At 42.6% G+C, this 20892-nt stretch overlaps 1 protein-coding gene across 3 annotated transcripts in view; it reads right to left on the bottom strand.

Moving 5' to 3' along the window:
- The window catches only part of wnk4b (WNK lysine deficient protein kinase 4b), a 50839-nt gene extending 38203 nt beyond the window's left edge, over positions 1-12636 (bottom strand). For 2 of the 3 annotated variants that reach the window (XM_064316503.1, XM_064316502.1), the window contains exon 1: positions 11271-12636. In XM_064316503.1, coding sequence (XP_064172573.1) covers positions 11271-11903 — 633 coding nt within the window. In that variant the 5' untranslated portion in view covers positions 11904-12636. The remainder of the gene's footprint in view (positions 1-11270) is intronic. The other variant, XM_064316501.1, reaches the window with a different exon arrangement.
- Between the last annotated feature and the right edge of the window lie 8256 nt (positions 12637-20892).

Raw genomic sequence — 20892 nt, 5'->3', positions numbered from 1 at the left:
GCTCTGTAAACTGTTCTGAATTAGATGCCCAAATAGACAAGCCTGTTGTGACAAGATACTGTCTATATAAGCTTTTTATTTTTTATTTAAAAGTTCATTCCAAGATTCCAGAGATGTTGTTGGTATTTTGAATGTTTAAGGTTTACACATTCGATGTAAAAAATAAAAGCATGTTTTTACTTATCGTGAAACAGCAATGACAAGCTAAAGTTCATTTTTCGACTGACTCTACATCCAGTATCTGGTGATTCCAATGGGCAAAAAAGCTGTTTAAGTGTTCTGATTGGTAGGTCTCCTGATGGGTGGGGTCAACACCACACAGCTGTTTACAACTTGTAGGTTCCAGTTAAATGGAAGTAGTTTCATACTGAAAATGTTCAGAGTGAAACTGTTCATAATTTGAATTGTTACTATTCATCTTGTGAATACAGTGCACCACCAATCTTTCTTGGGAACTAAGTGCTGTTTAATGCCAAATCTTTCAATTGACTGAGTGAACCACATGCTCTTTAATGTCATCAGAGCTTTCATTTGATTGGCTAATCCACATGCTCTTTAATTTCATCAGAGCTTTCATTTCATTGGCTGAACCACATGCTGTCAAATGTCATCAATTCTTTCGTTTAACTGGCCGAACGGCCGACAGCCTCTTGAGGGAATTAGGGCAGAGTTCTCGCTGCCATGTCCTGTCTGTGATTACGGAAGCTCCACCATGACCAGACTGCTTAATGGGCTCTGTTGTTTGCTCTGCTGATGGAACTGTACACTGCTCCAGGTTTTCTGGGTCAGGCTAATGGATATATTCCCCATGTGATCCAACTCCAGATTTGAGAGGAAGACACTGGTACGAGAAGCACAGAGACGGGCGTGTGTCCTCAGGCCCAGCGACGTCCTTCATTATAAGCATACCTGACTGTGTCATCGCAGGATCCTGTATATAAAACAATGAGTGAATTTCTTTTAAAAGGAGAGGGGAGAGTTCTCCCTGTATGTATTTGTCCACTTGATTCAGACAGGTCTCTCTGATATTGAGCACAACCATTAGCGCCAAACGGATGAGCATTGGGCAATTGGCCCACTTGCTTCGCCTAGGCAACGAGATTGCACGTCTGAACCCTTAATTACATATTCCAAAATTTTCACTTTCCTGAGATTCGCACAAATTTGATTGTTGAACAAAAAAATAACAACGCCAATACATACACGTTTCTCTCTCGGGGGTGGGGGATTTAGGTTGGTAAAATTGTCTTTTTACGGAAAATATACACAGGCTACAAGGAGCAGATGGGGGCTGCTTGGATACGCCTCAAAAACTGAGTTTGGAAAGAATCTCCCGCAGATGACTACATGACATTATGTGCCCACCCCCCCCCACCAGAGTGTTAAGCTAGCTGGTAGTGAATGCTAATAGAAGCATTAGCGCTGGCATTACTGTAGTTATGCCCCCCCTGTGCTGAAGCTGCTGCTGGGTTTAATGTAGTGACCTGAGTGGTGCGAGCCGTTTGGGGCTGGAATGGCCACTGGAGGTCTGCTGACAGGGTGCACATGGATGGATGTGCTTCAGGTCTGATGAGGCACTTTGTACGCTGAACTGGCCTGGCCTTAAATCCGACCTTACTACCGCAACTGTGAAGTTAGACCATGTGGGTCAAGTTAGACCATGTGCGTGGGTGGATGGGTGAGTGAGTCAGTGAATGAGTCAGTCGGTCAGTCAGTCAGTCAGTCAGTCAGTCAGTCAGACATAGGTTTGTTTTTATATGTTTTTATATGAGTGTGGGCATGGGAAATGTCTAACCCCCAGACACCACATAGCTGGAGTGGTGTCAGTCTTTTAAATTCAAGCCAAATATTTTATCCCCAGTTTTTCTATCCTACCCATTTGGGATCAAAGCTGGCTGCTGGCATAAACACTCTTTACAGTCCTTTAGGGCCACAGCTGTCCCTGGCCCACAAAACCCTAGGGCTAGTTTTGCCTGGGGATACTCAGTGGCATTAGCGATTTGGGAATATTTGAGAATACTCAATGGCATTTAGGAGAGGATGACATCATGTCCAAGAGTTTCAGGTAGCAGCACCACCATTACCTCACAAACTTGGTACAGCCCAGTGTCCTAATGCAGTTCCCCCAAAGACTTATTTAAACAGCCTGCAGTTTAAACAAACTGTACAAATAGATAATATTTATCCCACTTTCACAGCCCTATTAGTGTGCTTTTGGAATACAGTGGTTAATTTAGCCGTTATCAGTTAAGCATCTGTGACCAGCTGTCAGGGAGTCAGGATGATGTCAGTGTGTTTGTAAAACACTAGTGCAAAGATAAATGTAAGCCTTTAATTACTATGAAATAATGAAATAACTATTTCAGTTTATAGACTGTGGTGTTGCTCATTAGCAGGAGTCAAAATTAACTACAGGTGAAAAACGCCTGTAGGTTTTACAAGCTCAAACACACATTCATTAAGGCCTACATGTTTTTCCACTGTGAACCTGAGGCAGACCATCGTAAATCAGCGTAAATCGACTGCTTGTAGACTGTCATTGAATTAAAAACTGAGTCAAATGTTATTCAAGCTTGGAACGAAATTCGAAACTGAAGCCAATACTGGTCTGTGAGAAGGACTGGAAAAACACTGCACTAACACAATACAACTGAACCATTTGAAATTGGCTGTATTCACTGTATTGGTAGTATTCACTGACGTTGGTACACCTTGACCAGAATGACTCAAAAAGCCCATTGAATCTGGTGACATCATTTCCACCTGGCGACTGCTTTTGAAAAGTCCATATTCCATTAATCTTGGCTCAGTTTATCTTTACAAAATTGCCAATCTGTGTTCCTACACAGTCATTAAAAGGACAGCATCAGGAAGCGGATAGATTATCTCTCTCTCTCTCTCGGCGTGTGAATAGGAGCGGAAGACCTCGCCACTTTCCTGTTGGCTGAGATATTGCCATAGTGAGCAGTCACTAGGTGCACAGATAACAGCCCATTACAATGTGTCACCAGGCCCTTTTGTGCAATTTTATGTGCTCTCCAAAATTGGCAAATAAATACAAAAAACTGTATTGTGGCTTGTTAAAAGCTATGTTTAAAAACTTATGCTGTCATTTATCATCATTTATCAATATTTTTCACATGAATTCGCGTAAACACACCCTGTGTCTTCTGGTAACTTGCTTGCGAAAGTGAAATCATCTGAGACATGTCACCCTTGCGTAGTGTTTGCACTGAATTGGGAAATGAATCTGACTCACATTAGTTATTTTTGTGCATGTGAGCATTTGTATGAGTGCGTCTTCGTGTTTGCTTGTGTGTGAGAAAGACAGAGATAGAGACAGACTGAATTGCTATCGGGCCCTAAACAGACTACACAAACAGGCAGAGTATCTCCTCTCTGTCAGAGATACAAAGCAAAGACAGATCCCGACCAAGTACAGGCTCAGTGACCACACCTTTGAAACACACAATTGGAAAAGGTAGACATAAAAAGTAGTGGTTGCCCAAATAGTAATGTTTATGTCGTCACAGTAAGACAGGTGAGGTGGAGACAGAGAAGCATTCTGAAATCAGAAAAACCCATAGAAAAGCTGCAAATCCTTCTGGGAGAAGGATACACAGCCCCACTTGCAGCACAATATGTTTCAGCTTGTCACAACCTGAGGGACAGCGAGTTACCACTTAGCAAAAGTACCACTGTACAGATAAACGGTACAGTGTGTTACCTGTTCAACATGTAAACATAATTACTGTTACCTAAATGTTTGTAATAGTTTATATATTGATATTCCTTTCTTTTTTTAAAATATATATATATATATATATATATATAATGCTTTGGAAATATTTACTATATATATTTCATGCCAATAAAGTTAATTAAAATTGAAATTTAGGGAGGGAGAGAGAGAGAGAGACTGTAACTGGTTGGGCATCACTGCATTGGAGCGTAACAGATAATAAAAGAAGTCTTTCAGAAGCAGGTGAACTGCATGACTGACACCGTCAGCCATATGCACGCATACAGACACGCACGCACATGCACACACACAAGCAAAAACACAGACACACTCATACAAACGCTCACACTGACACGCATGCACACACACACACACACAAGGAAAAACACAGACACTCATGCAAACACTCACACCCACGCACACATGCGCACACACACACATATCCTTGGAAAAGTTTCAATTCCTTGTGGCCTGAACTACATGGCAGTGTCACGCTGATAATCCATCTCACCACACTGACATTGAGCAATGAAGCCGCAAATCCTCCTTTTGTCACTAACAGTAACGGCAACAGTCAGAGCTTATTTTTCGCTCATAAACACCATGCATGCGTTCAATCTCTCTGACATCATAGCAGCTAATCACATGGGCTTTGCTCCAAATTGTTTTTATTGACTGCCCGGCCATGACAACAAGAGTGATAACCGGATAACAAATCCAATATTTTAGATGCTAGACAGCAGCTTTGGACAGAAACAGTATTTTAGACAGAACACTACTTGAGACATATTGACCAGTTGTCCATACCAATTGCGGATTATCCCCTCAGCAACAGGGCTGGGCAGAAAAAATAAAAGAGAAGAGCAGCACACCAAAAGGCTACGTTTCCATGCATCTAACCGTGCTACGTGCTCAAACAGCGCTAGGAGGGCTCTGAGAGATAAGCATGTCCTGGCACTGCTAAGCTTTGCTTCCTGCAGTTTAGTTCCCACAGACTCGTCTGTTTTAAGAGGAAGTGCAGTGATGACAGCAGGTGCTGTTGGTTAAAGGAGGGACGGGCGTCTCATTGGGCACTAATATTGGAAGGGAGAACAAACTGATGAGTCACGTTTACAGTAGTAACGAGCCATGAGAAGAAGAGGCCCATAAATTTCTATTCTTATCATGCGACACAAACAACTTATTTAGCTTACAAATAAGTGTTTTAGTGGACCACAGTGACTAAGCCATGTAAAAACTTTTCCCACTATGCACTGTGTTGTATCCCTTCAGCCCTGCAGATCCATGTGTTGATAAGCTCCAGTGAACCTATTCTGGCTCTGACAAAGCCAAGCTTTTTGGGAGCATCAAAGACACGAAGTTGTCCAGAATGCCATCCACTGCAGGAAGAGCTTCACAGCACACCCAGGTCCCTGGAGATTGTTAAAGCCTTTGTAGGGCTGTTTTTTTTTTTTTTTGGAATGTTTTATCTAAGTTTTCAAAAAGTCAATGCTCTAGAACTCCATTGCTTTCAATAACCAGTAGTGATTGTTACATCAGCATTATAATGTTCAGCTCAGAACATTCCAAACACATATTTGTGATCTTACTCCTTAAAGGGCTAAATACCCCGATTGTAAAACACTCTCTCCCTCAGCCTGGAGTGCTGAACCAACCGGAGTGTTGTCAAATCTCCACGAAATACGCACAGTAACAGGTCTCCATCTGGACCACTGTGTGCAACACACACGCAAAAACACACACAGAGCACTTAATTCTGAACGGAAACGCTAAGACGAGTTCTCTGGTGATAAACAAAAGTGTGGTCCACTGTGTGACAGCAGAGCAGACGTGTTGTTATTGGCAACTGTAACATGCTGGAGGCGATTTCTGGGGGGCAATAGACACATGTTGAAAGCAGAGCCAGACAGCGCTGTAAAACAGCTAGAATGCAATAAACTGTTTAAGCAAAGCTCCAGGGCTAGCAACATGGGCTTTTGCTTATGTATGCCTCCAGAAGAAAAAAAACTACATTGAAATACACGATTAACCTATGAAAACTAGTATTTTCACCAATACTCAGCAAAAATCTTCTTTCATATGATTTCAAGATTTGGTTATTAACATGTTTCCATTTTTAAAAATTCCTCCTATGTCTCTGTGGGTTTCCTCTGGGTACTCCAATTTCCTCCCACCATCCACAGACATGCAGGTAGGCTAATTGGAGACTCTAAATTGCCTGTAGGTATAAGTGTGTGAGTGAATGGTGTGTGTGCCCTGCGATAGATTGGTGACCTGCCCAGGCTGTATTCCTGCCTCTCACCCAATGCATGCTGGGATAGTCTCCAGCAACCCTGTGACCCTGACCAGAAATACGCTGGTATAGATAATGGATGGAGAATGGATGGATTGTATTTTCAAAAAAGTCCATCTATTTACCATATATTACAGCATATTCCACAGACAGTAATGAAATTTGAGGTGAAAGCAGATGGAGTGGGAGGGGTTGGGCAGTTATGGCTCTCATGTAAATCTTGTCTCGCATCCCATGCATGTGTATCTAGCAACAGCCCCAGTGTCAGTGTCCAGTGTCCAGCTTAGCCCAAATGACCGCATTTTTGTTGTGTTGCGTCTAAATCAGGGATTGTCATCTTGTAGCTTGTGCGCTACATCAATCGCTGGATGTTACCATTTATGGCTTTCATAAACTTTATTATTTATCTGACACTGTGCATACACCTTGAACCTGAGAATCTGTTAAGAGGGTATCTGGTAATGTACCTTGGCCTGACAGCACTGTTCTCCAACTTATTTCACGTGATGGCCAGATTGTGTGTGTGTGTGTGTGTGTGTGTTTTGTTGTTGTTGTTGTTTGAATATTGGCCAAATATTTCCACACATTTAGATATTTTAAACATTAAAATGTATGAATAAGTATTATCTGCAGGTGTATAAACAGTATCAAGGTATCCTTATACTCCACAGCAGCAGACCTAGACATTCTCACTTTTTTATACTTATGGGCAGTACGTTCCTTCCTGCGTGTTTCCTGGTGTTCAAAGAGTTAAAAATATGGTGGTCTAAATTTGGTAATCAGACTGCCAAGTAAAAAAAAAAAAAAAAAGATTTGTTAGTGTGCTACAGCAGATTGCAACTGAATATATATATATGAAAATACTGAATGAAATGAATGAAACTTGGGTGCTTGCCAGAAGTACAGGCTGATCCATATGGTATATTTTTTTGCAGGCTTGAATCTGACGCATGCCTGGATGACGAATTTTGTGCCTAGTATAGCTTCTAATGTCAACAGAGAAACCGTTACACATTTTCCATATGGGACTAAACAGAATTATACAAATGGTATAATTTCGAAATGCCATTCCACGGTAAATCTGATTTTACTGCTTTGTGACTACTGCTTGGATCTAATAAACATTTGCCCTTAATGTTGACTTACAAAAGAACAAGCTTTTTTTATTCTGAGAATGCTCTTCTAAATAAAGATAGATTGGCAAGTTCACTTGGACCATTACTGAACTCCCCAATCTGTGATTTGCAGAAAAAAAAAGCTTACTAAAAGACAAATGTTGATTAAAACCACACCTACATGTTTCCAAACATCTACTCAAGCAGGCATTACAAGTTTTATATTTGTCATTATTAATTTAGTGATTTATTAATTGCATTTGTACTCTCTGCGGTTCAGCTGTTCAGCAAGGCATGGACTTCTGCAAAAAGATGTATACTTCACTCTCCCCCGAGACCTAAACAGAAGTGGGGCAAGAAATACATTTTAAAACGCCACTGCTTTAATTCTACACAATAGCACTAAGAGAGTCACATATCCATTAAAACAGGACAACTTGCCTAAAGCGAAACAGTGTTTTGTTCATGTTTTCTGAAGGCCTATTCAGGTTTACCTGTTAATTACAACAGGTGTGCAAGGCCCAAAGCTGCCCGCGTACTTTCGCATTCTGAACGGCCGTTCGCAATTCCAAATGGTAAATGGACTGCATTTATATAGCGCTTTTATCCAAAGCGCTTTACAATTGATGCCTCTCATTCGCCAGAGCAGTTAGGGGTTAGGTGTCTTGCTCAAGGACACTTCGACATGCCCAGGGCGGGGTTTTGAACCGGCAACCCTCCGACTGCCAGACAATCGGTCTTACCTCCTGAGCTATGTCGCCCCAAATCTTCAACTGTCTGTGAGGTCTGTGGTCTGGATGAAAATTCAGTGGTCAACCTTTGAAGACCGGGTAGGCTACAACAAACCAAGAGAGCGGTAGGATTGCAGCAAGCCCAGGGTCTATAGAAAACGGGGCAGCATGATCGCTCATGATCAGTCGGTTTCTGTAACTTTCCAGCCGTAAAGTTCACTTGGGTTTTTTTATATGGCTCATGAAATTATATGGCGTGTCATTAACACAGCACTCCGGGGAACCTAAGGACTGAACCCTCTTCAAATGTGCAGCGCAAAAACTAAAACGGCAATTGCGAAACACTAATTACTCGGTTGCTTCGCCGTTGACGGAAGCTGCCGAGTTAGCACGAAGGGCTTTATATTTCAATCTACGCGTGTTACATTTAATCACTGTATTCAGTCGTACTAGAAGTTACCTCCGTGCGCACTGCCTCCTGCTCATTCCAGTGTGAATGTACATTAAGGCATGGGCGTAGATTTCATTTCAATTTTGGGAGAGACACTCCTCGACCACCTAGTCTCGCGTAGCCTACTCAAATGTCAAGTCTCAGAATAATGCTAGCTCGGGACCAATTCATATTAAATTATTGGGGGTGACAGGTTTCTGTCTTCCCAAAACCTGCGCGTAGCGTATGATTAAGGCACACGGAGCTCCGACAATCTCGCTCGGAAAACGAAAATCTGCGTCAGCTGTGATATCCATGTCACATGCCAAGCCTCGGCGGCCGTATCCTTCAATTTCATTAGCCTTGATTAGAGCACTGAGCAGCGGACGTCCAGCTCGCGCAGAGGGGGAAACAGTCTCCGGCGTCATAAACCACTGTCGCCAGGGCAGCCTCGACGGGCGTGCTAGTGATTTATCGGACTAATTAAACTGGGTATTATGGGTAAAAAGGAAAACGAAAATGTTGCAAAGTGGATTAGCTCGGTCCCACTCTACTTGTGGTAAAAAAATAATAATAATATTAAATAATGAAAAAGGCTGACGGAAAATAGATTTCCGTTCGTAGTGCTGAAGAATTTATCAGTGGCATACAATTAAATAATGGAGGCTAATAAAGTTATTATTATTATTATGATTATTATTATTATTATTTCAACACACCCACCTTCTGGGACGTGCTAGACTCAAATGTAAATCCTGGCGTGATGCAACAGTGACACATGACCATCAGAGCTGAGGGGTTCACGCTTCTGTGGAGCTCGAGTGTCATCGCCCTCCATCACCAGAACACGGGGCCTATTTTATAACGACGCCTTCCCGACCTCGCCACTCCCCCCAACCATGACTCCCCCGCTGCCCGGCTGGCGTTACAGGTGGCTCCGGTTACATATCTGGAGCTAAGCCTGCAGCTATAATTAAGCGTAGCCTACCCTCCCCTCGTGCTCTTTTTTCGGGGGAAAAAGAGGACGAGTGGTAGTCTCGAGAAAAAGCCGTTACGCTTCACGCATCGTCCTGTTCGCGCCCGCGGCCAGCGGACAGCTGTCTCCTGGAATCCTTCAGGTGAGAACAACCTGAAGCCAAGCGGGAAATGCACCTCGCAGACTTACTACATAGGCTACAACACTCTTCGTTGCGGTCGTTTAGAAAACTAGATTCATTAGGGAAACTGCCTTTCTCAGTCAAAGAGGTGCTCAATCTACATTTCACCATGCGTAATTTTTTTTTATTTTTAAGTGAGGCTCAATCTACATTTCACCATATGTAAAATTTTAAAAAAGAGAGGAATGTGACGTTGCTACAACCCCCTCACAATTTCAGTGCTGCGTTTAAGATCATACTGAAGGCATGCCGGTTCAGCTATTAGCCCTGGTTGTGTACATGTAAGTGGGGTGCTGGAACTGCAGGATTTTAATGAATGCTGAGAGATTAGAGGGGTTAAGATCTTGCAGACAGCCTGGGCCCATACCACATGCCAGCCCCCAACAACCCACACCAGGGTCATTAGCCCAGGACCTACCAACACTTTCAAAACAGATGCGGTAAAAACAACATGGACAACACATTTTGTGCTACTTTCAATACGGTCTGTGGTAAAAACTGTATATTTGTAACACAAAGTAGTAACTTTACACAAAATGTGTTGAGAGTAGCACAAAAGTAGCAGCACGAAACGTATGTTGGATATTAACATATCCATGAGAGTGAAGAACGCAAACCACTATGCAACTCTTTGTGTAAAAGCCAAAAGTGTGCACCCCCCACCCCTCCACCTCCTACTGATAAGAAATCACTTAACTGAGCTGATGTATGGTGTGTCAGTTTTAAGCCTATAATGTAAACTTTAACAAGTAAGCACAATCTGCACTTTTCTTGGGGGAAGAGCTGAACTGAACTAGATTTTATTTGTTTTCCCTAACCCTTGATACAGACCCCATTGTCCAGTTGCCACTAGAAGACCACTCTAGAAAGGACTATACACCATGGGCATAGGAATCCTATTGGTCATAATGTTCCCTTGAGTGGTTGACGTGGTTAGATTAACACGGTGCTTACCTTTCGTCCTTACTAAGATGTGTATCTAGTGACAACCCCACTGTCCTTGTCACAGGGAACAGCTGCTAGAATGACTGTTGTCGTGACGATCTGGATTATCACCTTGGGACAATCAGTAGCATTACCTGGGGACATTTCTTTCCCCCTCCACTGCAGCCATAGTCAAAAACTGGCTCCAGCAGCTCAATCCATGCAGAGTAACAACACTGGTATTAAGTGTGCATTGATCAGTGCACATGCCTCCTCAAACGAACTTCGCTAGGACCGAAAACCCCAGATGTGCATCCTCTGACACTTCCCACTTAACTATAGTGGTCACGTAAATTACAGCCTCCAATGACCATTCTTTTGAAATTCTTTGGACTCGGACACAGGCAGTCGGCATGCACGCTTTATGGGGGGTGGGGGTTTCAAATAATCTGTATCAACAAATTTAAGGGCCCACAAAATTGTCAACGGGGTCGGGGTTCATTTCCAAAACTGTGTTAAGGTTTAGTAAACTTAACGGTCTGAATCTGGCCGACACTTTTGTCTGTGTTTCTAAAACTTCAGGTTGTAGACCTTGCTATCTGCTGATGAGCCATGTGGATGTCAACACAAAGCACTGGCAAGGTTTTAGAGATGGTTTCTTATCTTTTAGTCTTCTTCTGAGAAAACACCTGGGTTTATAGTTTTCATACAGGGTTAAAATCGAGCAATACATTTCACGCCAATTCAAGGGTGAGTACCCTAGAAGAATGGATGCTGTAATAATCCCATGTTGACAGCGTCAGTGCACATGTTGCGCCGTCGTATCAGGAGCGTGGGGATTCTGGCGTGATGTGACATTTTAATGTTCTTATTCTTACCTGTAGTTCGCACCATGCCACTTCCACTGTAGTCTCCGTGTCCAGGCCTTTATATACTGTCTTGAACGACCCCCTCCCGATTTCAATGTTGAATTTAAGGAACCTGCCGTCATGTGACGTTGCCACGGCTTTGGTCTCGATTTCATCCTTCTCTTCTTGATCCCATTTGCTTTCTAACGGGGTGCGCGATAAGGTAACCTTTTTCTGAGTGATTTCGTCAGAACTGTCAGAGCTCCCGTCGGATGTGCTTTCGCATTGCTCTCTCGTTTCCCAGTTATTAATTGATGGAATAGTGTCTGAATTTTGGGGATCGAGAGAGGTATTGCTTTTGAGATCGGGACTAGAGGCAATAGATGCAGGCGGTGTCGTGTCAATCTTTTTCTCGTCCGCGCTGGACTCGGATGAAATGTTATCCGCGGACCAAGAAAGTGTCTTTGAAAGAGGCCCGTCGTAAACTTGCGAGTCCAGATCCATGCTATTTAATTTGTTTAATCTGAAAGCGTTTCTTCTCGAGTTTGCCGAGTGCCTCCGTCGACGTGGTGGCAGTCTTGCAGCCAGGCAAGAATCCTCGTCCAAACCTACAGGTAGTTTGGGGAAGCTATGTCCAGCAAGATCTACTTCAGCTTGAGACATTGTAAAGACGTTATTCCCGAACCTTATTTCAGAAACTGCTTGTTAGGTTTTTTATAAATTCTGCGTTGATTTAAATGTCTATAATAATATTATAATATTATAATATTGGTCCCGCACACAAACATTGCGCGTGTTGTTGCTGAAAATTAGGCTACAAGTAACCTAGCTAATACAAAATGCGCATGATAGCAATATAAAACAAAGAAAAAATAGATTGTTTTACAAAATTATACAAATATTTTGTTCTAATAAGTATTCTGATTCTCAATCAAGTAACTATATTTCTATTTTACATCTACGAAAATACACGAATAACGCAGCCGGCAGGCTATTAATTTTAAGTGAAACTGTATTATTTTTAAAGGCACTATCACGCTGATTTAACGAAACGAAGTTTCAAAATAGATTTAGATAAATAATAAACACATTTCAGATCTGCACGCTCACGGAACGAATGTTTGAAAGTCGCACAGTACATTTAAAATGAAACAAAAAGTACTTGTAAAAATCCGCAAATATGACCCAGTCCAAAAAAGCTTGAAAAGATGATGTGTATCCAACCCATGTATTCCTAAACCGTGTTGTCTCCGCGGTTTACGTCTGTAGGCTGTCACCTCTCCAAGCGTTTTGACTCTGCCTTCGGTGTCAACACTGTGCAGACGACGAGTCGTGCACCGTGTGCGTGCTCGCGCGGCTCCTCCTCCTCCTCCTGGAACACCTTTCCCGATTGTGCATGGGTCTTGAGAAACGGAGTAACATAAACCTTACTTAGAGGTGACCCATAATACAGTTCTCGATGTTACCGTCCCAGAATAGCATCGTGCAAGCGGAGTTGACTGCAGTTTAGTTTGCACATACAGTATATGAATGTTATGTATTGCCCCACGGTTTTTTCCATGGTAGACTACGCGTTGCACCTCACGATGCATTTTAACGCGAAAGTAGCATTTGAAAGGCCAGACGCTTAAACGCATGCGTCTGGACGAGTACTAAAACTACGAATTCCAGTAGTAGTATGCAAAGGTCAAATGCGCACACCTGACTTTTTCAGCTGGTGTCTTAATATATAGGACTAGCATATGGCAATAGCGGCTGAACGTAACTTCCCCTTTCTTCTGCTAGAACAAAAATTATGGACTGTTTTTTTTTTGTTTTGTTTTGTTTGTTACTGAGAAAAAATGTGCCTGAAGTGATTTGTCCTGAATGTAGCAACAGATAAAGACTAAGTTTCTCTGCATTTAGTACTTGCGGTAGGCTGTCTTTGGGAAAATATGTGTAAAATCAGAAAATATGCTTTGACCGATAAAACCTTGTGTTTTTTTAATTATGCAACTGAGTACATTAATGATTAGGCATAAGCGTATACATTGAACTATGAACAATGGCAGAAGCATGAATGACTCTAAAAGGTCAATTTTTCATTACGTCATACAATACAATGACTACAATTGACTGAACTGAACTGAGATTATACTTGCTGTGCTTTGACAAAGATAAGCTCACTTTGTGTCCAAAGAGTACGTTCTGAAACAGCCGCAGTGCTGGACACAAACTGCAGCAGTTTTCTCCACACAAACTCTCTGTGTGGCAAACATTCCCTTACCCCACCACATCCCCCGGTAGTGGCTGTCCTGCCACCAGCCGAAGCTGCACGGGACAGGACAAAGCAGCGAGGCGTTCAACCATGTGACCAAGTCACTGCACCTAACGGTGGCAGTTAACCCCCTTCCCCACTCTCTCAAAATAAGGGTTCCTTGGCTTGTCTCTGTAGGGGAGCCCTTTTTGCGGTAGCTCATCATGACCCTCTTAGGTAGCTGTGAAAAGTGTGAAAGCTCCCAGACTGAACCATTTTGCCCAACCACGAACCCTTGAACTGGGCAGGGTTCCTCTATGGGGACATAGAGGAGCCTTCTGGAGCTTTTTTCTTTTGAGAGTGTCAATGAACGAGGGTCATCCTTCCTTGGTCTTGCATGCGCAGCAGCCTTTTGTGTTGTTGGGCGCTGCTGTTCGCACAGCATATGGAGAGGATCTCACAAAGACGCCCGAGGAGGATAAAGGACATCCACACCGCAGGTGAGACATGGAACAATGGCTCTGATGGAAACAAGGTCATGTGATGTGTCAGTCTGGTTAACGTCAAATGAAAGCAAGCTTACACTTGCAGGTGGGCTACAGAAAGTTACTTTTTTCCAGTGAAATTTCATGGTAGTTAGAAAACAAAGTATGTAATAGGTAAATAAAAATTATACACATCATACAAGACTGACAAGTATGTCTTTTGTAACAAAGCCCTGTGTTCTCCTTTATGGTATTTTACGATGAAGTAAGATGAAGTAAGAGAGACGTTGTCAACATGGGGCGTCCAGAGAAATAGTGTGTTTTTGAGGAGGTTCTGGTGGGGGGGCGGGTGACGGCTATCGACCGAGGCACACAGCGGCCCCACCTGTCACGAGAGGGGCTTTATCAGCGGGAACACGCGCCGAAATTGGCCCCCCCCCACAGACACAACCTGTCAATCACCCGGCTGCGAACGAGAGCTTCTGCCGAGTCATTCTTCCAAAAAGGAAACAGAAAAGGCCATCCCCCTCCTCCTCCCCAGAAGAAAACAGCCAGTAAAGTAGGTCATATCGACAGCCTCGTAATCATAGGAGTCCAGAGAAAGCAGGACTTTTCCATCTATCAGTGCAGCAGTTTTCATGTCTCGTCTGTGTTGTAGCCAGCAACGCGGTAAGCCTTTGGCCGAGCCTGGGAGAACTGGTCCTCTGACATTTAAGGAGAATTAATTTGGGTCTACTCAAGAGTACGGTGCACTAAATATCAAGCGTTGGGAGGGACAGCGTAGTCCTCTTTTTGAACAGAATGCGAATGTGTCTGAACATGCATATGACATACCAGTATACATTTTCATATACATGAAATGGGCATATCTGTTTGTTAATTTAAATTTTCATTGTACACACATTTGCACTATACATGGCAATAGCATACATGGAAATTTTAAATATGGCAAAAATGTAAACCACAAAATTTAAATTTCATGAAACTAATAGCAGACCTTTTCTGTAAGATGTGTCCTTTGTCTGGTATAATTAGTGTTGAACATCAGAAAGTGAAATTTGTTTGCGTTCATTGAACAGTTCTAATACAGAAAGATATGTTGCAGAGCTCCAAGCAGAATTCTGCCACCTAGTGGAGGTAAATCAAGCTGCAGTCCTCAATCTGGTGCACTGAAAAAATAACAATTCTACAACGATGTATAATTCCACGTTATTTTGCAATTTTACAGGTTAAAAATATAGAATTTAATCAAGACCAATGTAAGGCTGAATTTATATGAATTTGTGTCCAACAATTGTATTTTAAACAATCAACAGTGGTTGCATGAACAAATCTTTAAGCATGTAAGTGTTGATTATAATACATTATGTGGAACTTCTCTTCTTAGTCATTTTTGGCATGCAATTTTGATGTAATGAGCGACATCATAAACATACCTACAGTATTAGCCTAGCGCATTAGTGAAGCACATGAGGGTGGTTAGTCTGCAGTGAACAGAATACGGTCCCATAGAGCCAGGGAAAGTGCAGCTCCTCACATAAGCGAGAGTCAGCTTTCACAGGTTTCTCTGGCCCTCTCCACTTGCAGTGGCCTTTTAGCAGTATTCAGTGCATGCGATAGCCATACTGGAATATGATACACAATATCTAGCTATGCTTTTGAGTTGGGGCTGCTAGCGACATATAAATGCACCCAAAAAACCGAGAATCACCGCTTTGTTTATCTACTCAGTCCATAGCTAGCTCATTAGCTTGCCAAGTAGCACGCAGTTTTATTGCTAAACCTTAGCTGGCTGTTAAAAACATCATGATCATCAGCATCAAAATTTAAAAACAGGTTTAAATATTAAAGCATATTCATGCTGAAAATGAAGGAAGGATGTGTTGACATGGCCACTAAAATGAATCTTTCACTTTTCCAGATATTTTAATTACTCCAGAGATGTGCTCGAGTTTAATGGTCTTTGGAGACCCAAGCCATCTGCAAAGCAATTGCGCCATCTTCTGTTTTCTCTCTCTCTTTCTCTCTCTCTCGCTCTCTCTTTCTCTCTCTTGCTCTCTCTCTCTCTCTCTCTCTCTCTCTTTCTCTCAACATGCTGACACAGTTGATATTATTCAGGTTGTGCCTAACTGTGCATCAACCTGTGGGACCCCTGGCACAGTCAATACCACAGTCCCTGGGCCATAGTTACGGAGCTGAGTACGTTGGCTTTTGGTGAGCACAGTTAAGTTAGCGCTTTGGTGATGTTGCATCTTTACTCGCTGGTCTGGGATTGTTGTTATCCAGGTCTGGCACTGTTTCTCATCTTAATCAGGTAAAGTTAGCGCTTTGGTGATGAGAGCCCTAAGAGAGTTAGACGTGGATATATACGCAGCCATTAATCAGCACTAAGATACACCGCAAGCCAGAGCATCATTTTATTCACATGAACACAATGATGGACTTGTGCTTGGTCTCCTCCCCCATACATTTGGGGATTTAAATAGCAAGAAATTAAAATGCAATATGTTCGACAGAAGTTATTTTTGTCAGGGAAGATAGTGGGTGTGATTTGCTAGTCATTATGAAGTCAGCACATACCGTACAGGCAGTGTTTCATATTTGAGCCTGCCTAGTCTATTAAAAAATTTAATTGATGGATTTTTACATTTTTGGATTGTCTTTGGAATTTGTGTAAGTCACAGACACAATTCTGAAAATGTTAATAAATTGTTCCTCTATCAGTTGTAAGCCATGTAGAAATGGTAACATCTGGCAATAAAACAACAAAACCATAAAATAAGAATTGCAGATCTTCTGTCAGGCATTGGCTCCCCCTGCAGTCATGCACAGCTTATAAATCAAATGGACATACTGACAGAAGACTAACAGCATCAAAACCTGTTTTCCAAAGCTCAAAATGCTCTTGAGAACATTTAGCATTTAATATAGACCAAACAATTGCAGTAATGTTCGCAACAACATGGTTCTGGAACACATTACATGAGTAATGTTTGCCGTGGCTCCTTCCAACTCCGCCCACCATCCCTTGTGCGTCCCCTCACAGAGCGTCCCACTGTATCCGTGGAGATTAAGCGCGGTTGCTAGGGGAGCGCGTGTCAGCGAGCTGCCCAGAGGAGTTAGCTTGCTTTTGACAGCTGTGGAAAAATCATTGGAAGGTTATTTGTGAATGTTTTAAATTCATGTTCGCCTGTACTTTTGAGACTGTTTCCATGGAAACTATGAAATCCGGGTTTTATGAGGGCTTGTGACATGCAATATTTATTTAACGCTATCTTCAGATAAAAATGGTCAAAAAATACAGTAGAGTCAAGCCAAAAAACCTTGGCATTGGGCTAATCATTAAAACAAGGAAATTGGACTTTCATTAAACACCATCAGCCCCAAATACAGAGTATTGTCTATCAAATGCCTTGCTGAATAAATTGCCGTCCAGTCTGTTCCATATTTTTGTACAGCATAGGGATTGCAGTTTCCTGCGTCACGGCCATACTTTCTGTAAGAATTGCTTTGTGGTTTTTAGGGCAGGGGTGTTCTGGTTCATGTCGAGCTGCACCTGCTTTGTTTTCTCACAGCGGTAAAATTCCTTGCAAAATCCAAAAACTTGCAACGCCTTAGCGCATATACTCCTTGGCCCTCTGTTAAGGTCGCTGGTTCAGAAGGCACAGTAAGTTGTTAACTATATTTAACTATTTCTTTAACATCATCAAGAGACCATGAGTACAATATTTCATGGTCAGTAAGCTGTCCAAAAACAAACAAAAATTACCTCTGAAAAGTAATTGGTACACATTGTTCCCCTCGGCCTAATGACTCTACGGGCTAAATTTAGAGTTTTTATCTTTCTTATGCGTGTGCTCTGATATGCAACTATGGAATATATAACTGTTATGTGGTATATGCTTTTCTACCCAGTAGGAATGATGGAAGGCAGTCATGCTCATTGTATGAATAAAAAGAAAACAAGAACTGACTTGTGGTTTCAGAACTGACAATATAAGGTTGAGGAGCCGGAAATACGGGTGTACTTATTCGTACTGTTAATACAAATAATATGCTTGTATTATTATGCATTTTAAATAAACTGGTTGCATTACTCTTGTGACCACTAGAGGTCAGCCAAAGGTCTTATTCAAAACTCTTTTAATGGGGTGGTTCATTTTCTGGAATTATATATTAATATTTAATATTAATATTAATATAAAATATTAATATTATTTCTGTTTTAGTGTATGTGTTTGATTGGCCCAGGTGTTTTTTTTTTGGTGGTGTGTGTGTGATGAAGGATATTGTAGATATATACAGGAGTTTCTGATGACATGCTGGGTTTACAATGACTGGTATAGAGGTCATTGTATTCACATGTTTGTGGTTTGAAACAATTTTATCTTAATTTATTTGAAAAATAATCAGGTAATATATGCTACACGTGTAGGCTACAAACTCTTGAGGAATAACATCACCGTGGCCAACGTAGCTGCCCAGCTTGGAGATTCTGTCAGCAAAGTAGTTCAACAGCAGTCAGTGATTGACAGGACAGTATAGCTCCACCCACTGTTGGATCCTGTGAAGCCTATTTGTTGAGCCACTAACCACAGGTTAAGATGGATCTCTAGCAGGTGTACGTGTTTTTCTCAGTCAGTCGAGTGCCACAACACAATCACAGTGCCGACATGTCACCAATCGAAGTGGCAGCATGTGATAAATTGTCACCGGGGAATTCCTATGACAGTCCGATTGCCAAATGAGCATGTCGGCTCCGTGGGGAGGGGGCTCGCCCCTAGCAACCGGTTGCCGTTGCCATGCGGAGTGCAGCATGCGAAAGCGATCGCTAATCATCGCTCCCAAAGGGAGATTGCCATGCTGAAGAATCCTTGGCCCTTTATGCTGCCCTCACAATGACGGGAACAGCGAGACTAATTGGCGGAACACGCGGTGAGGTGGCGCGGGGTCAAGGCACGCGGATATCATTGATCAGTGCATCAGCTGAGCCGACCCTCCTGCATTCAGAACAGCCCTCCTGCTTCGGAGCTGTGTTATCGGCTTCACCAGACGTTTAGTGCTTTCATTTGCCCTCAAAAAGACTTCGTAATCAAACGAAAACGGGGAAAATAAAAATGAATGTATGGACTGAAAAAACAATAAAACGGATAAAATTTTCACCTTTCTTTGTTTCTTTAATATTATAAAAATCAAGTTTGTTTTATGATCTTTAAGACAGATTGGGACCCCCCCTCCCCCTTTAGGAAGAATCTGTCACGTGTCTGCTTCTTATCAGAGCAGTGCTCCTGGACTGCGGTTTCCCAGCTCAAAAGAGAGCTGATGTCACCAACCTCTCTGCCAGCTCTCGTTGGCCAATGGACAAGGGCTCCAAAGCAGGTGATGAAATGTCCCTCCTATCTCACACACTCACAAAGGGCCCCCACAAACAAAATATCCTCCCTCGGCTGGCAAAGCCTGGGTCTAAATGGGGAGGTGAGTGAACATTGAGCATGACTGGGACAGGGAAATTAGGGCTCTACCACTCCTCACAAGAGACGCCCTTGATCCATGCAATTGCATGGATCCCACCCTGCCCTCCCCGATCCACCCGCAATTTACCCCCAGTCCACTTGCAAATTTCTGTGGTACACCCATGATTGCAATTCTGGCACTGCTACTGGTATCACCAGCATAGACTCCTTAACCGACTCCAGAAAAACTATCTCAGTTTAGTTTAGTTTAGTTTATTTGCACACAGTAAAAGAAAAAAACAAGAACAAAACAAAATACAACAAATAAAAGAAAGTAGAAAAACTATCAAGTTCATATGAGGACACCAGTCCTTACTCTTTTACAATGGTGCCACAACTGAGAAAATGTGACCGCTGCATTGCCCTTGTTTCTGGATGAGATTTTCATGTTCCCTGAATTCCAGTTTTCCGTTTTCAAATTACTGTGAGCTGTTGTAGCTCTTTATCATATCTCCTGTAATCATGCCTCAATTCTAGTTTATGACTGACTTTACTGACTTAGCCTATACTTACCATGTGATCTAAACTTGATGTTCATGGCTATGGATTACTGATACTTTATGTAAATTGTATCTTATCTGACCTGTGTTCTGTAGTTGTTCCAAGGACCTATGCACTTATTGTAAGTCGCTTTGGATAAAAGCATCTTCAAAATAAATGTAATGAGAAAATGTACTGTAATGTTGAGCCTCTCCTTCTGCCTGGTGGGGGTGGGGGTGAGGGGAGTGGAGAGTCAGGGACGCTGAGGGAGGGGCGGGGGGGGGGGGCTGGATAGGAGGAGATGGGCCATGTTCTTTACGTGGGCACTGAAGCCAGAAGTTTGTAAAATGGCGCGATGATAACCACTGCTGCCTGGCAACTCGGAGATCCCCACTGGACGACGAAGTCCACTCACGCTTCTGACAGAACACTCTAGAAGACTACACAGACAATCCACGAGAGAAAGACAGAGAGAGACAGAGAGAGAGAGAGAGAGAGAGAGAGAGAGAAATGAGCAGATTATATATCAAGAGAGTAGGGGGAAAAGTGCAACGTTGCGGAAACAGAAATCCAATTTACATTAGCGCAGTGGTTAACATGCCTCTCCAGTTCAGGATACGTTTGGGGAATTTGGAGCAGAACACTGGTTCTTCGGTTCCTGCTATCTTTGAGGAAAATGACACCACTAACATTTCTTTATGACAGAGGACCTTCCCAGCATTCCGTGTGTACTGGGAATGTTCACAGTGTGGAATTTCACTTGCTGCAAAGCGACTTGAATCAGTGTTGTGTTCCCTGCCTTATTGTGTGGGCGAGCATCACACTACGAGATTTAGACCCAGAATAGCTGTGTCCCACCCTCATTCCCCCTCCCCAGAACACTTCTGCCTCTGTGTACAGCTGATGATTTTGTCCTTTCTTTAATCTGATCGGCTCTG

The sequence above is a fragment of the Anguilla rostrata genome, chromosome 17 (genome assembly GCF_018555375.3).
Source record: "Anguilla rostrata isolate EN2019 chromosome 17, ASM1855537v3, whole genome shotgun sequence".
Taxonomy (NCBI): domain Eukaryota; kingdom Metazoa; phylum Chordata; class Actinopteri; order Anguilliformes; family Anguillidae; genus Anguilla; species Anguilla rostrata.
Note: the sequence above shows the minus strand (reverse complement) of the source record. Positions and strands in the feature narration are given on the sequence as shown.